The sequence below is a fragment of the Trichoderma aggressivum genome, assembly GCF_033847375.1.
Source record: "Trichoderma aggressivum f. europaeum strain CBS 100526 chromosome Unknown scaffold_013, whole genome shotgun sequence".
NCBI lineage: Eukaryota > Fungi > Ascomycota > Sordariomycetes > Hypocreales > Hypocreaceae > Trichoderma > Trichoderma aggressivum.
The window spans coordinates 54,230-76,874 of NW_026946379.1; the positions used below are offsets into that span (position 1 = coordinate 54,230).

General features: G+C 36.8%; 4 protein-coding genes across 4 annotated transcripts; 1 reads left to right on the top strand and 3 right to left on the bottom strand.

Annotated features, from left to right (window-relative positions):
• Positions 1–13,178: 13,178 nt before the first annotated feature.
• Positions 13,179–14,244, bottom strand: Triagg1_4151 (CAZyme family GH88; the record flags this gene model as incomplete). Its single annotated transcript, XM_062898523.1, has 2 exons — positions 13,179–13,198; positions 13,239–14,244. 2 exons carry the CDS (start codon positions 14,242–14,244, stop codon positions 13,179–13,181), a joined length of 1,026 nt encoding a protein of 341 aa, XP_062756658.1.
• A 1,421-nt stretch (positions 14,245–15,665) lies between these two features.
• On the bottom strand, positions 15,666–17,372 carry Triagg1_4152 (uncharacterized protein; the record flags this gene model as incomplete). Its single annotated transcript, XM_062898524.1, has 3 exons — positions 15,666–17,001; positions 17,057–17,082; positions 17,148–17,372. The coding sequence occupies 3 exons, from the start codon at positions 17,370–17,372 to the stop codon at positions 15,666–15,668; spliced, it is 1,587 nt and encodes a 528-aa protein (XP_062756659.1).
• Positions 17,373–17,919: 547 nt separating this feature from the next.
• Positions 17,920–19,362, top strand: Triagg1_4153 (uncharacterized protein; the record flags this gene model as incomplete). Its single annotated transcript, XM_062898525.1, has 1 exon — positions 17,920–19,362. The coding sequence occupies one exon, from the start codon at positions 17,920–17,922 to the stop codon at positions 19,360–19,362; it is 1,443 nt and encodes a 480-aa protein (XP_062756660.1).
• A 100-nt stretch (positions 19,363–19,462) lies between these two features.
• On the bottom strand, positions 19,463–21,460 carry Triagg1_4154 (transcriptional regulator family: Fungal Specific TF; the record flags this gene model as incomplete). The annotated part of the gene is made up of 1 exon (XM_062898526.1): positions 19,463–21,460. The coding sequence occupies one exon, from the start codon at positions 21,458–21,460 to the stop codon at positions 19,463–19,465; it is 1,998 nt and encodes a 665-aa protein (XP_062756661.1).
• Between the last annotated feature and the right edge of the window lie 1,185 nt (positions 21,461–22,645).

A 22,645-nucleotide genomic window follows, 5' to 3' on the forward strand; every position in this document is an offset into this window, starting at 1 on the left:
AGTACAATGAAGATATACCCGTTTTCTCCCTTCTAGGCGTGCAAGTGTGTTACCTGCGCACCTCTTGCCTAATTTACATTAGTGGCAGGAACGTGGATGAATCCTTCATGCCCGTGACCCCCACGAAGACCCCTTATTACACGTCTTCTGCGCCACGGGTGCAAACATTTCTGAATATGTGGAAGAACAAATCTTTCCGAAGATTCTCTACCAGAGTAAACACCGAACCATAGTTTTACAAAAGGGTTATTTAAAATAGCTCACTCCTCTATTTATCAAGAGGCTGTCCGAAGTTGCAAGATTGCTGGAGGGGGGATATGCCATAGCGCTTATAGTAAACTGGACAGTATACTGAGTATTTCCACTGCATGAATCAACGGAGACATTACACATATAATGGCATTTTCCTTGGGGCAAATGTTGGATAACGGTAATCCTTCATTTAAACTAGCCAAATTAAATAAACATATATATAAAATAAAGTGTACATGTATAGACCAATGACAATGTCCTGTATAATGAGAAGTGTAAATGGAAATTACAGACGCTAATTGCTCCCAACTTTAGAGACACACTAGAGACCATACCAAACTGGTTGTGCCACCGCCACACCAATAACCGCTGCCAGAGCAGCTTTTATTTCGACGGCTGCATTTTGATGATTAGCGGTAGGCGCTAGTTTTGAAGAAGAGATGGATTCTGATGTAGTTGAAGCAGTAATTGATGGAAGCGACGTAGGCTTAGTGGAAGAGTCTGAAGCGGAACAGGCGAAAAGTGTGGTGGCAGAATTGGAGCCTGACTCACCAGATGAGGACAGACTTCCGGATCCAGAACTAGAGCCTCCACTAGGATTGGAGGGCTTTTTCCCAGTCAACTTTTGGATTTGGTCCGTATAATCTGGAGAATCGACATCGACAGTGCGTTGGCACGAGCTGAGATCCGTGAAGCAGGTGACTTGACCGCAGTTGTCATTGGTCCCCCCTATGCAACAGTACGTCTTTCCGGGTGCGGTTTTCATGACGCCGGGGCAGCATACGTTGTTTTTCAGACCCCGGATCTGCCCCATGCCATTCCCACAGGCAAAATCCTATTCTCCAGAAGTCAGTTTGTCACTACTAAGGGCGACATCTGTGGTGATATTGCCTACCCTACTTTCAACGGCGGCCACAGCTGAAGTACAGAGTACCGCGAGGATGCTAGCTGCATGCAAGAGCGAGAACATATTTGCATATAATATAGGTAAACCAGTGGTGTTATGTGGCTCTAAAAAGCTGGGAATAATCGGCTTTTAGTAGAAGCAGTTGTGCGTTTTGAAGTGGTTTCTTTCTATTGAGGCGGAGAATCGCTCTATTTATACATTAATTTTGAACTCGACCTTTGTTATTGAAGTAGTCGGCCGTGGCAGAGTCAAACATCATTAGATTTACAAGGGTAGCGCAGTATTATTCCTCTTTCGTACATACGAGCACACGCAACCCAAGTTTGTTTCAAGACTGATCTTACAACATTGAACAGAAGTCGACCCACTTGTTGACAAAATGCCCACAATCCTAGCAAATGTGAAGGCCACAAGGCATAATCGAGGGCACATTAAAACACAGCAGGTACTGCCTTCCAGAACAGGCCCCTTAAACTTTTATCTTTCTTTAAATCATAGCCGCCATTTTAGCCATCGATATTATCATTATCACGGAAATTGTGCTTAGGTTGCATATTCTTCCTCCACTCCGTTCTAGCACAATCTCAGGGCAAGCATTAGTCTTCAAAAATGGGTGTTACTTTGAGTAACAGATGTCAGTCTTGCGCAAGGCGTAAAATCAAGGTGTGCGAGATATTTCATAATCTTGATTCTCCTGAACTCGTTCTAATATTTTAGTGCGACGAAAACTGGCCTGTGTGTGGTTATTGCAAGCGGAAAGGGTTGGAATGCTCTGGTCAACCAACCAACCGCTTTGTTTATATCAAAGGGCCAAACTCAGTAAGGTCATTAATCCGCGAGCAAGGTTGTATCATGTCACATCCAGTCCGTCTATAAGAGTCTGCTATTTGTCCATCGCTTGGGAATGAGGCAGATGGCTCTATAGCCTAGTTGATTACTATTATTAATATTTATTATTTATTTGTTTATTTATTTTATTATTAATATTTACTAAGTAACCTAGTTATATAAGTCTTTATCTAGGCATTAGGATAGTAAAAGCCGCTAAGTTTAAATTAAGTATTTACTATATTTTAATATAATAAAGGAAATAGGAAAGTATTAGTTTATTTTATATATTTATATTTATAAAAAAGGGGCTATATAAGCTTATATTTTTTATTAATTTCTAAAAGTCCTTATACTTTTTATTTTTAAGAAAATATTAAATATAAGTAATTTTAAAGTATACCTTTTTTTTTAGTATATTAAGAAAAAAAGGGATTATTATATAATACTTTATAAAGTACTTTTATATTCTTAATTTATTATATTTATAAATAAGCTTAATATTATATTTAAATTTTTTATAATATTTTATAAAGTTTTTATATTTAAATTTTTTAATTAGTAACTTATATAAAATTAAGTATAAAAAATATAACTCTAGGGGTATAAGAGGGGCTTTATAAAGGCCTTATTTATTAATCTTATAAAAATCTAAGTAATTATTATTTTAATTAATATTTTATATTTTTTTATATTTTTTTTTACTTATTTTTTAATAAAAGTAATAGTAAAATAGTTTTTTAAATAGTAAAGGAGTTTTAAACCTTTTTTTATTAATTAATTAGTTTTTTTATTTCTTAATATATTTTTATAGCCTAACACTTAGGCTATTTTTATAATTATTTATAAAAATAATCTTTAAGTAATTTAATATAATTTTATATAAACTCCTTAAAATAAAATAAAAGTTAGCTTTAGTATTTTATTTACTATTACTAAGTTATTTAAGAAAAGTAAAATCTCTTAAATATTTAAGTTTATAAAAATATATATTTTAATTAGCTTTATAACTTTAAAAATATTTATTACTTTAGTATTATAAACCTTTATATTAATAAAAGGATTATATATAATAGTTTTTTTAAAGTTATAGTATATAACTACTCCTTAGCTTATATTACTTTATTTATTTTATAAATTATTTAAGTAAGTAAAAAAAGTAAATTTAAGAAAGTTATTAAGTAATTTTAAATATTTTTTTATTATTTTTAATTTTAATAAATTTCTAAAATCTAAGCTTACTTAAATTACTTTATTATTTTTAATAAAAAAAAAAAGTTAAATTATTTTTTTTATTAAAGCTATAGTATATTATAAATAAGTAGGGGAAACCCTAGGGGGGAATTTTTTATTAATATATTTATTAATTAAGTAATTTTTATTTAAATTTATAAAGTAAATTATTATATAAAGTTTAATTTATATTATTTATATTAATATTAAAAAGATTTTTAATTTTTTATATATAATAAAAAAATTAATAATTTTTTATATAAGGGTAATTACTTTAGCTACTGCCTTAAATAAGGGTTTTAGGATTATAATTAAACTTATTAAGCTTATTTTTACTTATTTATTTAAGTTTATTATACTTTATTTATTTTTATTAAATTAAAAAGCCTTTATTTTATATAAAATTATAAAAATAATATAAGCCTTAGCTATTATAATTATTATATTTAATAAAAATTCTTTTTATATTTTATTTAAAAATCTTAAGAAATTAGTTACTTTAAAAGCTTTTTTTTTTATAATTTTAAAATACTTTTTAAAAAAAAACTATAAGTTTAAGTATATTTTTAATTAGTAAACTAAGTTTTAAAAAGCTATAGTTTTTTTTTTAAAGTTTATTTTTTTATTATATACTTTAGATTTAATTTTATAAAAGTATATAAATTTAACTTTATTTAAGTTAAAGAAAATTATATTTTTATTACTTTAGTTTAAGGTATTTTTTAATTTTTACTAAAGCTTTTAAATAGTTTTTTTAATATTAATTTTTATTATTATAATATTAATATTATTTATATACTTAAAGTAAGTATTAAAATTATTAAGCTTTAGGCTAAAGGAGAAGTAAAGTATAAAAATAATAAAGAAAATAAAGGACTTTTATAAAGCTTTATATTTTAGCTTTATTTTTAAAAAGGTAATTTTATAGTTATTTTAAACTAAAGTTTTATAATTATTTATAAAAAAATTAATTTATTTTATAAAAAAGGGGAGCTATTTTTATTCCTTAAGTTTATATATTAAATAATTATATATAATAATATTAAATATATTAAAAATATTAAGTATAAAAAAAATAATAATAAAGCCTTAGGCTAAAGTAATTTTAATATTATAAAATAAATAAATAATTAAATTTATTATAAACTTTTTTAAAAAAGTTTTAAAATATTATTTTAGTAATATTTTATATTTTATTATTAAAAAAGTAACTTTTTTAATTAAAAATCTCTTAAGGCTTTTATTTATATAAAAAAGTAGAAAAATAAATTTATAGCCTTTATATATAATATATACTTTCTTTAGTTTTCTTAGTTTAAGAATAATAATAATTTTTATATTTTAAAAAAAAAGTAAGTAATATTTTATTATTAAGTATTTATAAAAAAGGTTAATTATAGACTTATTAATAATAAATTAAGTAAATTATAAAAGGGTAATAAAAATATTATTTATACTAAGTATAATATTTCTTAATTTTATTATAGCTTTTTTAGCTTTTAGTTTTAATACTATTTAATCTTAGTAAATATTTTTATTAATAAAAAAATCCTTTTTTTATAAGTTTAAAATATTTTTTTTTATTATTTTATACTTAAGAAGCTTATTTTTAAAAAAAGTTACTTTTTTTATAAAATTTAAAATATTTTTATTTTTATTTATTAAAGAAAGTAATTAAAAATAGTTTATTACTTTATATTATTTAGCTATTAATTAAATATTTTTAATAATATTAGTTTTTATTATAATTTTATTTTAGTAAGCTTATTTACTATAATATATAATATTTTTAAAAATTTTATAAACTTTTTTTTATTTAAAAAAGTTATTTATTACTTTTTTATAAATTTTATAAATTACTTTATACTTTTTTAATTATTATAATATACTATAATTATTTTAATATTTAATTTTACTAATTTTTTTTATAATTTATTTAAAAAATTTTTATAAAGCTTTAGTATATTTATTAAAGTTAATTTTAAATAATATAATTAAGTTAACTATAAAAAGGGTTTAAGTAAAAGAGTATATAAATTAACTAAAGTTTTCTTAGTATTTTAATAAAATATATTTTTTTTTTATCCTTAAGGTTATTTTAAAAAACTTAAGTAAGTTTATAATTATTATATAATAATTTAATTTTATATTAAGGGAGTATTTAACCTTAATTAATATAAAGTAATTAATAAAAACTAGGTTAATATATTTTCTTAAATATTAAGTAAGTATATTTATTAAAGCTAAGAGAAAGTTATACTTTTTTACTTATTTTATAATTTTATTATTTACTAAGTTTATATTTTTATTTAGTTTTTAAAGTTAATATAAAGTATTAAAGTTATTTATAATAATTAAGTAAAAAGGGAAAGGGCCTTATTTAATAAAAGTTTTTATAATTAAGTTTACTAAAGTTTTTTAATAAATATTAATAATAATATAATTATATATTTTTATTTAATATATATATTTATTTTTTAAGCCTAGGGGAGAAAGTTATTTATTAAAGAAGTTTAGGGAGATTTTAATAAATATAAAAACTAAGGGTTTAGTATTTCTTTAATTATTTAAAAGGTTATATACTTAATATTTAAGGTAATTTTTAGTTTACTTTTTATTTAATATTTTATTTTATTAAATATAGGGTTCTTAAATTAATATAATATTATAGTTATTTTCTTATATTAATAATAAAGTAATATTTTAGTATAAATTACTTTTCTTAATATTAGCTTAAAAAATTTTAAGGCTAATATTTCTTTAGTAATTATAATAAAGCTTATTATTTATAAATTTATATTAAAAAGTTTATTAATTTTAAAAAGAGTATTAAGTATATTTTTATTATTTTTAACTTTTTTTTTTTTATTATTTAAGCTAACTATATAAATAATTAACCTAGTAAAAAAGGTTTTTTTATAAAAATTTTTTTTATTTAAGTTAATTTTAATAATAACTTTTTTAACTAAAGCTTAAGGGGGGAAGGGTAAAGTTAAGCTAGAGATTAATAACTTTATATAAGGGCTTATTTAGGTTTTTAAATTAAATATTTTTTTAGTATTAAAGGCTAAGGCAAAAGTAGGTTTAAGTTTAAATAAATTAACTTTATTAAATTTTTATTAATTTAATTTCTTAATTACTTAAAGTTAGTTTTTAATGATTTATATTTTTTTTTTATTTTTAATAATTAATTTAGTAAAGTATTTTAAAAAGTTTACTATATAAGGGCTATTATAATTAATATATTAAAATAAAAATAAGTAATTAACTATAATATTATTATATTTAAATAATAGCTTATTATATTTATAATATTTTTTAATTTTAGTATAATTTTATAAGTTATAAAATCTAAAATATTATAAATATTAAGTAACCTAAGAGAATTAAACTTAGATTTTTATTAAAAAAAAGTTATTAAATAATTTAAAGCTAAGTTTAATATTTTCCTTAAAGAAAATAAAGTAGTAGTATATATTAAAAAAAATTTTAAAAAAAGCTTTATAATATATTATTAATAAAGTTTTAGCCTTAGCTTTAATATATATTTCCTTAGGGATTAATATATTAGTAAAATAAGTTTTACTTATATTTATATAAGTTTTTAATATATTATATATTAAAAAAACTTTTTAAGTATATACTTTTTTAATTTTTAAGTTATTATTTTTTACTTAAGTTTAAAATATAATAATTTTATTTTATATATTTTAATTTTTACTCTTAAGAGTAAAACTTAATTAAACTTTTTAAAAATAAATAATATTTTTATTAATAAATTTTAAAATCTTAATTAATTTTTATATAGCTTTAATAACTAATATTTTTTTTTATATATAGTTTAATAAAACTTAAATAAAAATATAATTATTAAGTTTTTCTTTAAGTTTATTAATTTTATTTTTTAGTTTATTAATAATATAAGCTAGTTTTTTATTATTAAAAGCTAAGTTTTTTATAATTATAAGCCTTTTTTATATTTTTTTATTATAAGTATTTTTATATAATATAACTTATACTTATATAACTCTAGGGCTTTTTTAGCTTATTTTTTTAATAATTATAAATACTTTTACTTTAGTAAGGTTTTTAATAGCCTTTAGTTTATTATTTTTAATATAAAATATATTAATTAATATTATTTTAGTTAATTAAGTAGTTTTTTTTTTATTATTTAATTTTTTAAGGTTTTTAGCCCTTTCCTTATGGTTAATATAAAAAGTAATAAAGTTTTTAAATATAATATTTAAGTATAAATAAACTTATTTTATTATTATTAAAAAAAGTTAAAATATATATTATACTAAGTAAAAATTAATAATTATAATTATATTTAATATTATATTTTATTTAGCTTATTATTATATATTAATTTTATTAATTTAATTTATAATTTTATTTTTAATAAAAAATTTTCTTTTTTTACTTAGGTTAATAGTTTTTTTTATATTATTAAAAATAAAAGTAATAAAGCTTTTTAAGGCTATTTATATTATAATTATTATTATTATTATATTTAATTTTACTTTATTAAAGTTAAGTAAAAGTATTTTATTTATACTAAAGGCTTTTTTAAAGTATTTTTTTTTTAGGGGTAAAAGAGAAAATTATAATCTTTTTTATTTTTAAGCCTAAGGGAGTTATTTTCTTTAGTAATTAAAAAGCTATTACTAGTCTAGGGGTAATAGGTTTTATTTTATTTTAGTTATTTAAAGGGTTTATAAATATTTTTATTTTTTTAAAGTCCTTAAATAAGATTATAAATAAGAAAATTATAGTTATTTTACTTAATAGCTAGTTAAATAGGTAGGAGTTTTTAGTAGTTAAGTACCTAAAAGGTAGGGTACCTGTAGATATAGGAGGGAAGCTTGCTGTTATTGATGCTAGTAGAGATTTGAATCTTGATGCTTTATTATCTAAGAAGTTATTCACCCTTCTACCTTAATATATGATCGGAAATCAGGTACTAGGCGATGCAGTGAGGTTAATAGTATCGTGTTATACAAATCATCAGCGTGGCATATTCCCACAGGAGTTATTCGATCAAAGAGCATACAGTCAAGCATTAAAGTCCCTGGCTCAATCATTACAAACTCCTAGCAAAAGAGTTACTACGCCGGCCCTAGCAGCTATATCCATAATTCACAGAGTTGTGGTAAGTGTAATTATTGTTGGTGCTGCCTTCGAGGTTAACACTCTACTCTTGCAGGCTACATACGAACCAGAACCAGAAATAAGCCACAACAAACACCTAGAAGGAATAAATGCAATCATGGCTGCCCGAGGCCCGCCAAATTTAGACGATAACCTCAATGTTTCTTTAATGTTCGATAACTTTCGCTTACTGGTATGTCAATGAGATTAGATTTCTTAGAGTTTTTGTAAGCCTTATCTTATTTGAAAAAATGGCAGAACATGCATTCTCTACTTTGTGGATGGCCAAATGTATACCACACGTCCGAGTGGCAAACCAATATGAGTAAAGCATTAGATTGTCACATGATTGAAAGCAACAGTACAACAGAGGTCTTTCGTTTATCAGCCAGGCTTGGCCGCTGGTGTGGATTAGTCGCCAAGCTGAGGAGAGCCCAACAGACTAAAAACTCACGAAAAGCGTTTGCGCTTGCAGCGGATATTAGCAATGAAACCACGTTGGAGATAAACAGTGTACGAACGCTCGATCATCTGAAAGTTACAGAAATGCGAGGTCGCGGGGTCCCAGTTAAACAGGTTGATCCGTCATCCCCGTTTCTCACATAATACCAATTCCCAAACCCGGAGGACGCACTATGCTTTGTGTTATACGCTACGGTACGAATAGGTATTTCCCGCGTTGCTAATCAAGTTATATCAATCACTGCCATTTAGGACCCCGTGGTTGAATTAGAAATAACCGGGCTAAGCCATCGAATAGCAAAATGCATCAGATATTTCCGTAAATTCAAGCCTCTTAAAGGTGCTGGAATAGTAGTACCACTGGTACTTGCGTTCGAAGCATGTAACGGACAAGCAAGAGAATTCATTATAAACGCGCTATATAAGTTTGAGAATCGCAAAGATCAATTACGAGATCAATAGAGCGTAGAAAGAATCGTGAATTGGGCGAGGACAATAACCGGGAGATAAGTCAGATATCAGCATTCAGTAATTAATCCACAATCCAAGTACAAGAATAAAACTCTTGCTGAAATAAGCAAAACACAAGATAACGTATTTATAAGTATTAGCTGGACATATATATATATACCTATATACAAAGAAAATAAGGGGCTGTTAAGAGGGTACTTTTTGTAGGCATATGAACTTTGTGACTTTCTCATTCTTACGGACCTACGAAAGATTGCCATATTGCTCCCAGCAACAATTAACCAAGCGCGCATGTCTTTCCAGATACGACACTCAACGACGACCAGCATCCAAAATGGCTCTTACTGTAACAATTACCCATGAGATCATTCCACCGACGAATGAGTTGCGTCAAAATTCTCAAACCCTGTATCCATGTATGAGAATTAGCCCTCGTCTTCCAATCAAATGGAAAATGCCCAAAACCAAGGATATCATTCAGCTTGGAGAGTAAACTGGAATATGCCCTACTAAGAGATTCAGTGGTCTGATTAGGAATAAGGTGCGCTCTAGTCCTCAGGCCTCCGCTCATCCAATTAGATATCGAACTCTCTCTTTCACAGACTAGCGCTTACAAACTCCGTATTGGGATCAAGTAAATACGCTACCTAAGGATCATTAAACATTACGTAAATAGAGGTAACAATATCCCTTCATTAGATTCAACTTAGTGGCACGTTGGCAGGTCCTTATTCTATCCGAAATAATTGCTCCTTATCCATTCTTGGCAGCAACCTAATAGATTTTCAAATGAGCTTCTCTAACTGATTCGGCAAGACATTCGCTGTTCATGTATATATTTATGAATTAACGTATTAAGCGAGTCTGTTATCGACCGCCTTATTAGTATAACTGTCCATATTCTATGATATCACCTCTTGTGTGCAACACACTGGCAACCAAAAACACTTCAATTACGAAAGTAATTGAGGAGCTTTCTGACACGAAATCTTTCTCTCATTGCCCTTCTCTTCGTAACTCTTCAAACTGAACTGTGTGGCAAAATTTCTTTCTTGTTGTTTCGTAAGGATCCATGAATAATCACTACATTGAAGTACAAACCCTGACATCTTTACCGATCTACCTCATGAACTCGCTCCTTTTTTGGTTTGCTCTGTTATTAGTATTTATCAAGTGAACTAATACACCGGTGTTTCTAGGAGCTAAGACTATAGAAACTGCAGTGTTCAACTTTGTACTTGTTGCGACCTAATGTAGTCGAAAGGGGGGTGTTATTAACCTTTGTCGCTAGACTGCCCATTGTAGATTCTGGTGTTTGCTAGGTATCCGCAAGATGGGCTGACCCTAAGATTGTAGAAGAAAACCATTTACCCCCATCTCGTCTCCTATTTGTCCTGTAAGCCGCCAGAGTAAGCCAGGAGCGTAAACTGATGGAGATCTTCTAATGTTCAACCCCCGGGAGTTTGTTTCACCTGATACTCGCGATCCTTGAGGTACCGTAGCGTCTAATTATTCCGTTCTTCCAGGCACACCCAACTATGCCTTGCGTATACTGCAGTGCCATCAGCTTGTGGTCCTGCCGCCTACTCCACCTAAGGCCATTTTGGTAAGAGATGCGCTGGCAGAGTCTTGATGTCATGAAACTGGGAGTATCTTGGCTCAGAGGGAGGGCGAATGATAGATTTTAGAAAGGTGTTTCGTAAGCCTATTGACGCTGGTCAAATAGCAAAATGACGTAGTTCTCCCCCTGGACCTCGATGCCCATATAATGAGGTCGCCGCTGCAATGAAGCATTAATACTGATATGATCAGCCACACGTCCAATTAAGCTCCTTAATATTTCAATTTTGAATGTCTTATGAATTCTCAACATGGCTAGAGCAAGGCCTATTCTATTCAAAATTGCGCTCACTCTGAGCTTTTCAATGACTGCGTGGGCCTACAATCCTACAGTCGAATGGATCAAATGCCCGGTCGGTGTTACCAGCCCTGTTGAGTGTGGACAGATCCAAGTGCCTTTGGATCACGCATCTCCTGATGGAGAGACTATTACTTTTAGTCTCACCCGTCTTCAAGCTAATAATCCAGGTTGTGGTCCCAGGCAAGGACTTTATATGTAAGTTTCAAATACCACTTAGTAAATGAATGCCTTCAACCATCTTCACATTGGCATTTTAAGCCATGGACAGTGGGAGTACATTTATTCTATAAACTAACAAACTGGCAATAGCGAGAATGGCGGGCCCGGCGAACCAAACGCGTTATCGGCAGGGGGCAACCTAAGGCATTGGTTGCCGTTGGTACAAAATTATGACATCATCGGTGTAGATATGAGAGGAACTGGTAAGAGCAATCCAGTTCAATGCGACAAGGATCTGTACACAACGGTGCAGTGGCCAATGATTAAAGATCATCAAACTTATGATGAAACAATTGCGAGAGCCAAAGAATGGGGTGAGACCTGTGTCAACATGACTGGTCCCTTGATAAACCATTTGGGGACTGATCAGGCTATTAACGATTACGAAATGGTTCGACAGGCCCTTGAGCACGACAAGTTCAATTATTTAGGCCTTTCCTATGGCACACAGATTGGATCTGAGTACTCAGATATGTACCCAGACCACGTTGATTGAATGGTGTTGGATGGTGTGACTAACCGTCACATGCATGAAGAAGACCGGATGACGACCTTCGCAGCAGGACTCGACGCCGTTCTTGCTGACTTCTTCAGATGATGTAATGCAACAACAACGTCTGCACTTTACGGTCAAGATCAGGCCGCTATCCTCGATTGGATAATTGACACAGCGGCAAAGGGCCAGTTGTTCTCGGCGGGTTGCAATGACTTACTCGGTGTCTGCGGCGATGGCAGTGTGGTCTCCGACTGGCTCATTATGCTTGCTATAGAGACTTCTTTGCATGACGGCGCGCACATTGATCCAACTAGCAAAATCAACTATCAGGCTGTCTCTTATGCGCTCAATTACACCTATTCGGAAAGGTCAGGTGTTATCTTTCAGAATAATCCACCGCCAGCCAGTACTGCAGTATTCTCTGAGCTAGCTATCACATGCTCCGATAGATCTGATCGAGTACTCAGCGTTGAGGATTTTCGAAATATTTGGACAGTCACACCTCTTATAGCGCCTCACTCTCGTGGTATGGGGATTGTTTCTCAGGCACTCACTGTCTGCGCCGGCTGGCCAGTAAAGCCATTGAATCCACCAAGAGGTTTCAGCCTGACAAGACAAAAGACTCTTCCTCCAGTGATGCTAGTCAATTCATTCTACGATGAAGCTACGGTTTCACCCTGGGGCCTTGGTATGCGAGCAAACATACCAACCGCGTTCAGCATCTACAGAAACGGTAGCGGCCACACGAGCTTCTCGCTCCAGGGCGACACGGCTGGTGCAATTGCGGCTTTCCTGGCAAATGGGTCTATCTTAAAAGACGGCACTATATATCAATCCTAGTATTGATATATCAGTCACGGGGGTATTGACAATAGTTGATTAGTCGGCCATTAAGCATTACTTTGCTTTAAAGTATACTTGATGCAACATAAAGTATTCCAGGTAGCATAGAATAAGAGTTGAAATCAAGGCACTTGCAGCTTGGGTTTATATTAATGCATTTCGTTGTTCGTTTATAGCCTATTAATGATTCAGCTCGATGTATTGTGTCTATTCCAGTTCTATGTTGAGCAACCTATTCCCAGCTTCTAACAAATAATAATCAGCATATACCAGCCCTGTCTGTGAAGATTGTTCAATGGCGTCTCTATTATTGTTAATAGTGGCGTCTCGGAGAACTGTATCGCTACTGTCGGGGGCTAATGTTTGTGACAAACAATATTTCATCATCTGTGCTACCCATGGTAGATATTGGCTGTCGCCTGTCAGTTCATACAGCAGTAGTATTCCTGAACACGCAATAGCTGCAGCTGATGTGTCTAGAATGGCTGGAAAGCGTGGCGCATCGAAGTCCCAGACTACAGCACCGTGATTGTTTCCAATGCGGCCACAAAAGTATTTTGTACAATTATTTGCTGCATCTAAGAACTTCTTGTCCTTTGTGTACTTGTAGACGGTTGCATAACCGTACAGCGCCCAAGCCTGGCCACGACTCCAACAGCTATCATCATCGTAGCCCTGGATTGTGTACCGACCCTTTATTTCGCCCGTTTCCGGGTTATAATTGACAAGATGGTAAGTTGAGCTGTCTACTCGTAGGTGGTTTTGCAGCGTTGTGTGAGCATGAGCGGTTGCGATTCTCCGAAACTCATCATCTCCCGTCAATTCTGAGCAAATATATAAAAGATCAAGATTCATCATGTTGTCAATTATAACCAAAAAATCTTTGTTTGTGTTCTCAAAATTGAACCGTTTGGTATGACATGTGTCCCATGAGCGCAAGCACTGCACCTTTTCGCTCCATCTCGAGGCAAGTGAAGTGCCAGCATTGATGATAATCTGTTTGCTAGCAGCATTTTCGAAGTGCTTGTAATGTTGATAGAATGCGGGAAGAATCATGAAGCCAAGGTCGTGCGTTTCCTTGTTATATTGTTCCTTTTCCATGCTCTTTTGCCACTTCAGTGCCTGCGCAAGGATCTCATCGGATGAGAAAGAAAGATTGGTACGCAATGAGCGCTCGTAAAGCAGCCAAAGGGATCCGGGGAAGAACCCCGAAGTCCACCAGTGAGATGGCTCATAACGATAGAGAAACTGAGTGCTTTCCGTTCGATGTGGGAAGTAGCCGTTGATGGGTGGCGGACGTAATGCCACTCGCATAATTTTTGCGGCGGTGATGTGATCAAAGACATCACTACAGAGCTGCTGCAAGCCCGCCTGACGGCTCGTAGGGACGTGTTGGTCCGTCAAAATCCCCTTATCAGGTTGTGCCAATTGACTAAGGATGGTGATATTTTCAAGCATGTTGAGCGCAGTGACTTTTAGAAAAAAAGGAATCTTTCTTTGAAATGCAGATGATCAAATGAATTGGATGTTCCGTGTATAGAAGAGCAGCGTCTCCTCACTATAGGCGTGCTCTGTGTTAAATTATAGGTTAGTTGATGTCCTCATTGCTATTGACCCCTCCGACTTTCTTTGAACTAGTGATAACAATAACCGGACGCGGCCCGGAAATTTCGCCGGTCCAGTACTACGAAGCTACAACACATGGAGCGGCGCGATGATATGCCCGTTGGTACATGTAGTAACTGTCCAGGCAAAGGGTTAGTGAAAGTCGCAGTTGGGAAATCTCCAGGGTTAACAGCAGTTCGTCAGTTTACTAGGCCATTTCAGCACGACATCCATTTCTCAATCATTGACTATCCCCCCGACCTTAGCGGACTTTGTCCATAGGTAATTCTTTTGCTGGGTTAATCAAGACAACCGCGATTGTTCATGCTGTACAAGATTGAGCCCTAGACATCACATGAGAAAACGAATCTCCCGCGGTAGATGAAGGAAAAGAATAAAATAGGTATGAGGCGACTGGGTGATTATGCAACATCCTAGTGCTTTAGCAACGATTACAAAAGTGGTAGTGATAAGGTCCGTTTTGTGCTTCTCCAAGTCACTCCTTGATATACTATTTGAAGCAGGATGCTAGGTATTCGCTGCCGCTATGAGAATTGAACGAAGGGACTTGATGTAAGAATGTCGTTGTCACTTGACTGGAAGAAACCTAGGAGTAGATAATACAGTGAAACTGAATCACAACTGGGAATCTCGCGGGGTATGTGTTAACAATTAATTCCCCTACCATGGCTATCAACTGTTGAAGTAAGACTGTTGCATACAAATGGACAAAGTAAAGATGGGCTGTATTTAAACACGCTCCAGCTATTTTGAACGAATGAATCCTATATTGAGCAAGTATTAATCGCAGATGCATAGTGCTTTTGACTTGGGAGAAGTTGAATTCTTTGGAGTTCGCCCTGCTAGATGGCGGAGAGGGGGCTCCAAACATATCGTACCTATTTCCCGTTCCCGATATAATCTCACAAACATATTCTGCATCATCTCCTGACAAAAACATAACATCAAATTAACATGGAGAGACATTTAAATGGGTGAAAGCAATCTGCCAGCTAATATCTGGAACGACTGGGTTTGGGCGAATATTGCTATTAGCAAATCATCGAGCACGGTTCAATGAAATCTATCAGTCAAGACAACACTTACGTGAAGTTCACATGTTCAAAAAGCTGTTAATTATAAAAGCACATTAATTTGGGCATACTATTAATCCTGACGTACACCATTATATATCGCAAGAGTCCATCAACAGAGGTGTAAGTAATAAGTTTGTGCCCACTGGGGCACGTCGTCGTAAAACCCATGCCAAACGGCTATTCAACTCCCTTGATAGTCTCCTGGACCACTTCCACCGTATTTCGTTTCTTCAAAGAAGCCTTGACAGGGTTTGGAGACGCAAAAATGTCATTCATCTCCTCCAAGGTCCGATTCTTTGTCTCCACAAAGAAGAAGTAAATAATCAAACACTCAATGACATCCCAGACAATAAACACAATATAATAGTAATAGCCAATCTTCTCAATAGCCACAGCGCTAGTGTACTGTCCGAGAATACTAGCCGAAGATGAGACAACGGCCCCAACGGCCGTGCCCTTGGCACGAGTCTCTGTCGGAAGAGTCTCGGCAATGTAGAATGGAAGTAAGGGGACAAGACCGATTGAGAAGATGACGCTGAATAGGTAAATAAAGAAAATACCCGTATTGCCGGCAGCTTTGTTAGCCGTATCAACAGAGAGCTTCGTACAGCCCGTGACAACGGCCAGGCAAACTGCCATTCCCAACACGCCACCCATGAGTAAGGGACGACGGCCAACTCTGTCGAGGAGCATGGCTCCAGAAATGGCGGCAAACCAGGAAACAACAGGGTTTAACGCGTTGAGAAGCAGCTGCGTGTGAGGATTGGTAATACCAGTTTGTGCTACAATGACCGGAAAGTAGTAGCTCACAAGGGCATTTCCCGAGTACTGACCGAACCACGACATGCCAGCGACACAAATCATTCGGCGTCTAGCAGCGTGCGTGTTGAACAAGTCTCTATAGTCCCACCAGCGCTTGTCGGAACCGTCGTGACCGATTTGTGAGTTCATTTCAGCCATCTGGAGCTTCACAAAGGGACTTTCCACGGAGCCCTCTCCATGGAGCTCCGCCAAAACACGCTCAGCCTCGGAGGCTTTCCCATGTGCCATGAGCCAACGGGGTGTTTCAGGGCTAAACATGATACCGAGGAAGACAATACCAGAGCTGACCATCTGTAGCCACAGAGGGATCCTGAATGACCCTTCTCCATTGATAAACGCTGTGCCGTAAGTAATCCAGCTGGCGATGATGGAGCCAACAAAATAATTCGTCTGCATCAAGCCAGATAGGGGGCCACGCCAATGCGGATGAGCCATTTCGGCAACGAAAGTCGGGGCAGAGACATTTACGAAGCCTTGTCCAAAGCCACAAAGAAAACGGCCACCGAGGAACATTCGTGAATTGAGCGACGGGGCTTGAATGCATGTTCCGACGATGACGAGGCCGCAACCGACCATTATTCCCCATCGTCGACCGCAATAGTCGTTGACTGGACCTGCGAATGGAAGGGCAGAGAGACTTCCAATGTTGAAGATGGCGAAAACTAATCCTGTGGACGATCCGGCAGATTTTCTAAATTCGAGATCGTCAGCAAGCGAGTCATCCAGGTTTTACACGCGTGACTCACAACCCAAAGAATTGCTGATACTGCGGCTACTCTAGTAGTTAGTTACGAATACTTTGGAGAATAACAAAGCAACAAACGCCTTGATTCGCACCATTGCATTGATGGCACCCATCAAAGAGCCATCATATCCTTGCAAGACAATACAGAGATATCCGAGCAAGAGGATACCGTAGAGGCGGAACATGCGTTTAGTCCACAACTTGGGCTTGGCATCATCCAGCAACTGCGTGACATGGACAGTGTCGTCCACGTCCTCGGTATAGGACCGATGGTGGACATTCCCTGCAGAGCCCAGCTTTTCGTCGGCCTGGGCCATAGTTTCAGTGAAGGCTGATAAGATTGAGCAATGAGGTAGTAAATTATGATCTCAGAAATTGGAGAGCTTCATGCTCAACTGATTTGAATAGAGATCAGATCTCGCGACTTTTATAAAACTCTGAGTTTGGGGTTGATGCATCAGCCTGCGATTTCTCGCAATACTAGCCTTGTTTTTGGTTTAGATTCTCCATGTTCCCCATGGGGTATCCGCAGGTACGTGTGGAGACTACACGTGGCTAGACAAAAGGAGTTACATACGTGTACAATGGCGCCGGGGCGGTGATATCGACGGACCGATCCCCGTCTTCCCCACCTCATGGACGTCGCGTGTTCTCGCACACCACGCCTGAGTTGCTCAGTGGTAAACGGGTACTAATAACTTTACATTGTAGAGCATAAATGATCTAAGGAATTGAACTTTGAATTCCGAGTCATCTATACACAGCAATTGCTTACCGCTTGCCGCAAACCGGTCTCATACAGTAACCAACCTTAATTCACACTCCCATTCACCAAGTCTTCCAACACCTGCGGAACTCGGCAACATGAGTCTTGGAAACATTGAGACACGTCTTCACATTAATGGGGAATGGATTCCTGGAAAATCCGGCAGGACATTCCCAGTGTTTAACCCCACAACTGAGGAAAAGATCGTCGATGTCCACGAAGCAGACGAGCGCGATGTAGATCTAGCAGTCCAAGCAGCCGCGGCTGCGTTCACGGCATGGAGAGACCTGTCTGTGTTTGAGAGAATATCAAAGTGCCTCAAGTTGGCTGAACTCATTGACCGGGACAAGAATGAGATTGCGCAGCTAGAAGCATCAAACATGGGAATACCGATATCATCCTATTTGCCATGCATATCCGGCGCCATCGACGGTATCAAACATGCGACTGGTTTAGCACACGATATCCACGGAGAAACAAGCTTGAACACTCCGGGGTTTGTGACCTTTACTCTACGACAGCCCTTTGGCGTTTGTGCAGCCATTATTCCTTGGAACGTGCCCATCGTTATGTGGTGCGGTAAGGTGATTCCGTGCGTGGTGGCAGGAAACACCATTGTGTTGAAGTCTTCAGAGAAAGCACCTTTGACATCCCTGAAGTTCGCAGCCCTAGCAGCCGAAGCTGGCTTCCCTCCAGGTGTCGTCAATGTGCTGTCTGGGTTTGGTCATACGGCCGGGCATGCATTGTCAAGCCACATGCAGATTCGCAAGATCTCCTTCACAGGTTCGACTCGCGCGGCGAAAATGGTCATGGAGGCGGCCGTAAAGAGTAACATGAAGAGAGTCTGTGTCGAAACCGGAGGCAAGAATCCAGCCGTCATTTTCGACGATGCAGATTTAGAAAAGGCCGCCGAGTCTGTCGCAGCCAGCATCAAGTTCAACTCTGGACAGATATGCGTTTCAAACTCGCGGATATATGTTCAAAGAGGAGTATTCACCAAGTTTGTGGACACTTTTAAGCCTAAATTTCTGGATATCACTGTGGGCGACCCGTCTCTTGAATCGACAAACTTCGGTCCACAAGTAGATAAGGCACAGTTTGACAATATTCTCACACTTATTGATGAGGCAAAGCACGACGGTGCTTCCTTAATCTCAGGAGGTTGTCGAGCCAAGGATAAAGGCTATTATATCCAGCCTACGATCTTCGTTCAAGTTCCAAAAAGTGCGAACATTCTGAAAACGGAAGTCTTTGGGCCAGTTGTTGCCATCCAGCAGTTTGACACGGAAGACGAAGTGATAGCGGAGTGTAACGACACGCAGTATGGTCTCCATGGTACCGTGTTCACACGAGACGTGTCGCGGGCGTTTCGGCTAGTGAAGGCCTTTGAGGCGGGTATGATCACGGTGAACTGCAGCAGTGAAGCGGGTCCGTATGACCTGCCCTTTGGTGGCTGGAAAGAGTCCGGCACTGGCAGAGAGAACGGTCGCATGGGGCTGGAATCGTATTATGAAGTAAAGTCGGTGACTCTAAGGCTTTAGTTTTATTATTGTACTACATTAGGTTGATAACATCAAAGTGTAATTACAGATAGATACGTATCGACATTGCCACAGTTGTTCGCCTTGCCAGAGGGTGTGGTTATGGCAAATTAAGACCGTTGTCAATCATTTCGTCTGTCCAAGTAAAGATACGATCGAAGCTTTGAAAGTCCATTTCCGGGTCGTTGTAAGACTCTGGCACCATTGCACCAAACGTGGACGAGAGGTTAGCGGAAGCATCGCGAAATATGTCCGGTATCGGCGGACTCGCAAAGGATATGGGGAACGTGCTATGGTCGTCTTCAAAAGCGACCGTACGGATATTAACTGGTGACCGAGACTTCCAAGCAGCGTCGAGTCTGTCGGCAAATTGGCCTGCCAAGTTGTCTCTCTCAGTGGAGCCGCCAGGGCCAACCCACCGGGATGAGCCCTCTTGAAGAGCTTGGAGCAGTATCTCGAAGTTAGCATCCACCGTTGTGTTTGAATGGTTGGCATCAGCGAGCAAAGCCCTTGCGGCAATAAACAGACAAAAACTCAGCGTCGGTGGTATGACCACGACTGTGTTGGCTATAAATTTGGCGGCGATTGTTGCAATCTCGCCAGCCGCAAATATGCACGTCTTGGCAGCATTCTCGGTCGGCAAGCGGCTACGCAAAACGGCGTCCGGATACGCCATGACCTGGTGCAGCATGATGACACTGGTGTTGTGCGTGATATGGGCGAGCGTGAGATTTTCATCCATTTTGCCAGTCGCGTCAATGCCAGCAACCTGCCATCGCGTAGGGAGGAAAGTTTTCCAACGTATAAGCATGGCATCCAGTGATTGGAACCTCTCAAACCACTGGCGTAAACTTTCACTGTCGGAAAGATCGACGGACTCTTGTAGAAGAAATGTTGCCACACGATTCAGGCACTCGGATGCTTCGATGAGGTAGGCCAATCCCCCCATGGCATCTGTATCGACGTCTGCCTCTACTTTGTTGCTGTCAATGTCAAAAAATTTCGCGGTTTTATTCACTTGGTCTCTCCAGAAGCACCCCTCGACAGGGAGACGCCTCTTGATGTGGTCGATAGATAATCCAGTATTCCAGCCGGTAGCGACAGAGCAAAACCGATCCAAGAGGAAGATGCACCAAAATATTCTTCGGAGAGATTCTTTTTCCGTCCAATTCCTCGCCGGCGGTAGAAACCCTATGCGATTAAGAAGCTTGTTCTGCGACATTCCTTCGTCTTCCACGGCCAATCCTAGCTGTTCCACGATTCGAGTTGCAGACGAAACAATGGACCAACTCGTGGGTCCTTTACCACTGCCGATTGTGTTGAAGGCGAGGATGATACTTGCCTGTAGCGTTTGCACCGAGAAACGATCCATGCAGGCAAGAACCACAGCGTCATGGCATCGACGACTGTACAGGTCTTGGATTTGGCGGTCAGAAGTGTAGAATCGGATGCTGACCGCAGTCATAGCCAGCAGCACAATATCAGGGAGGCCTCCATTTTGGGTTTCCAACGCTGCCTCAATATCTGGCCTGTGTAAAATGGGTATCCACGGGTGTATACGATTAAAGTAAATATTGACAAGTTCTCGCATCATGGGGAGTGGCGGAACAGACGGCTTGGGAGAGTTCCCCAACAAGTGTACCGCTGAGGCATCGACATTACCGCGCCCTTTGGAGACTTTGGAGTGGTTCAGCGGGACCACAACAGATGTACCCGATGGCGACGAGCAGTTGGAAGCGCTATGAGTCCGCCGTCGTTTTTTGTTTTGCTGAAGTAGCCGTTGCCGAACCGATTGCAGCATGTCACCCAAGTCTGGCGGATCATCTGACGCATCCTTGGCGGGAGCTATGGCAGGCCCAAGCAGCATTGATTGTCCCAAAACCAACGCCTCAAGTGTGTCCATGCGTTTGATGAGGGAGTCTATATATCCAGGCTTAGCGCCGCGACGCTGAGCGTGCTCATAAATGCACTCAGAGCCACTTGAAATGCAAGCTCGGCAAGGTTCTTCACGAGAGCATTTCTGTTTCTTGCGGCGGCATGTAGAGCAAGCTCCATCATGAAGATCTGGGTTGTCATTTGTGTCCGTTGCAGTTGTCATGGTGAGAATTCAGATGGTCAGGATGAGAATAGAGAAAAGGCCAGGAATGTTGATGCATAGCAACATAGAATCATACGCAACCGATACACGACTGGACCGCCGACTGGCCCAGCTATTGTAAGACAACAGGTGATAGTCCAAAGAAAGGAGCTGGAGTTGATTACCCCATGCACTGAGTCGATGGTTATCCCACTATATCCCCATAAGTTAGTTTGGCGGGGAAGAACGGAGTTACGTTAACCCGGTGCAGTTGTCAACAATTGGACACTAATCTTAGATGACTAAATACCCCCAGATGTATTTTGCGTGGCCTAACCTACACTAACGATTTACAAAAATGAATATGTGCATGTTTAAAGAGAATACACTCGCTATGCTAGATATATTCAGTGTGGTAGATATGTGCGGACTGTCCGCTTCCGTATGGTGCTTATATCTCCATTCCCCATCCTATTTTACAAACCTCCTGCTACGGGAAAAAAAGTTGTCATGATTACGATATTACAGCGAACGAAGATTTAACTTTAAATCTCAGTGTGGGTTCATAATAAAAGAGAAATAGATCAAGTAAACACAATGAATCACATAAAGTCCATCGTACGAGTTTACTATAACCTTTCTGATTAGCAAAAGCGTCCATACTAGCGGCTTTGCTATGAATGCTTGACTTGCTGACTTAATTAATGTTCATGTCAGCGTGGCACAGCTTCTTAGTTGCCATATTACGCTAACTTTAGATGAGAAATAGTACTGCTTCAACTTAAAGTGGTACGAGGAGAGCGGATGGATATAAATACAGGCATTATGAAAAGGTTTAAAGAAGATCAGTATCCTACCTCGATACCCTGCTTTGCGCCAAGCCTACTTATCCCTCCCTGACAGTGCTTATCAGAGTGAATTTCGACCCCTCATTGTAGGTGTGGGATGCATAGACACCTACTTTGCGTTTCTGATAGAAGCTGCTCCACTCAGTTTCGACTGGATCGTTGCATAAATTTGCAAGACTTCGAATAAGCGCTCAATATCTTTGTTACGACCACAGAGGCCATAATGAAATACCGCTAAAACCCACAGCTTTGCGTCCGGTGCTCACAGTACCGATTAGGCAATTACGGAATCGTAGCACAGGTACCGCTCAACACAATTGGTCAGTCGGCAGACTATTACTTCCGTATTGCCGGGAAT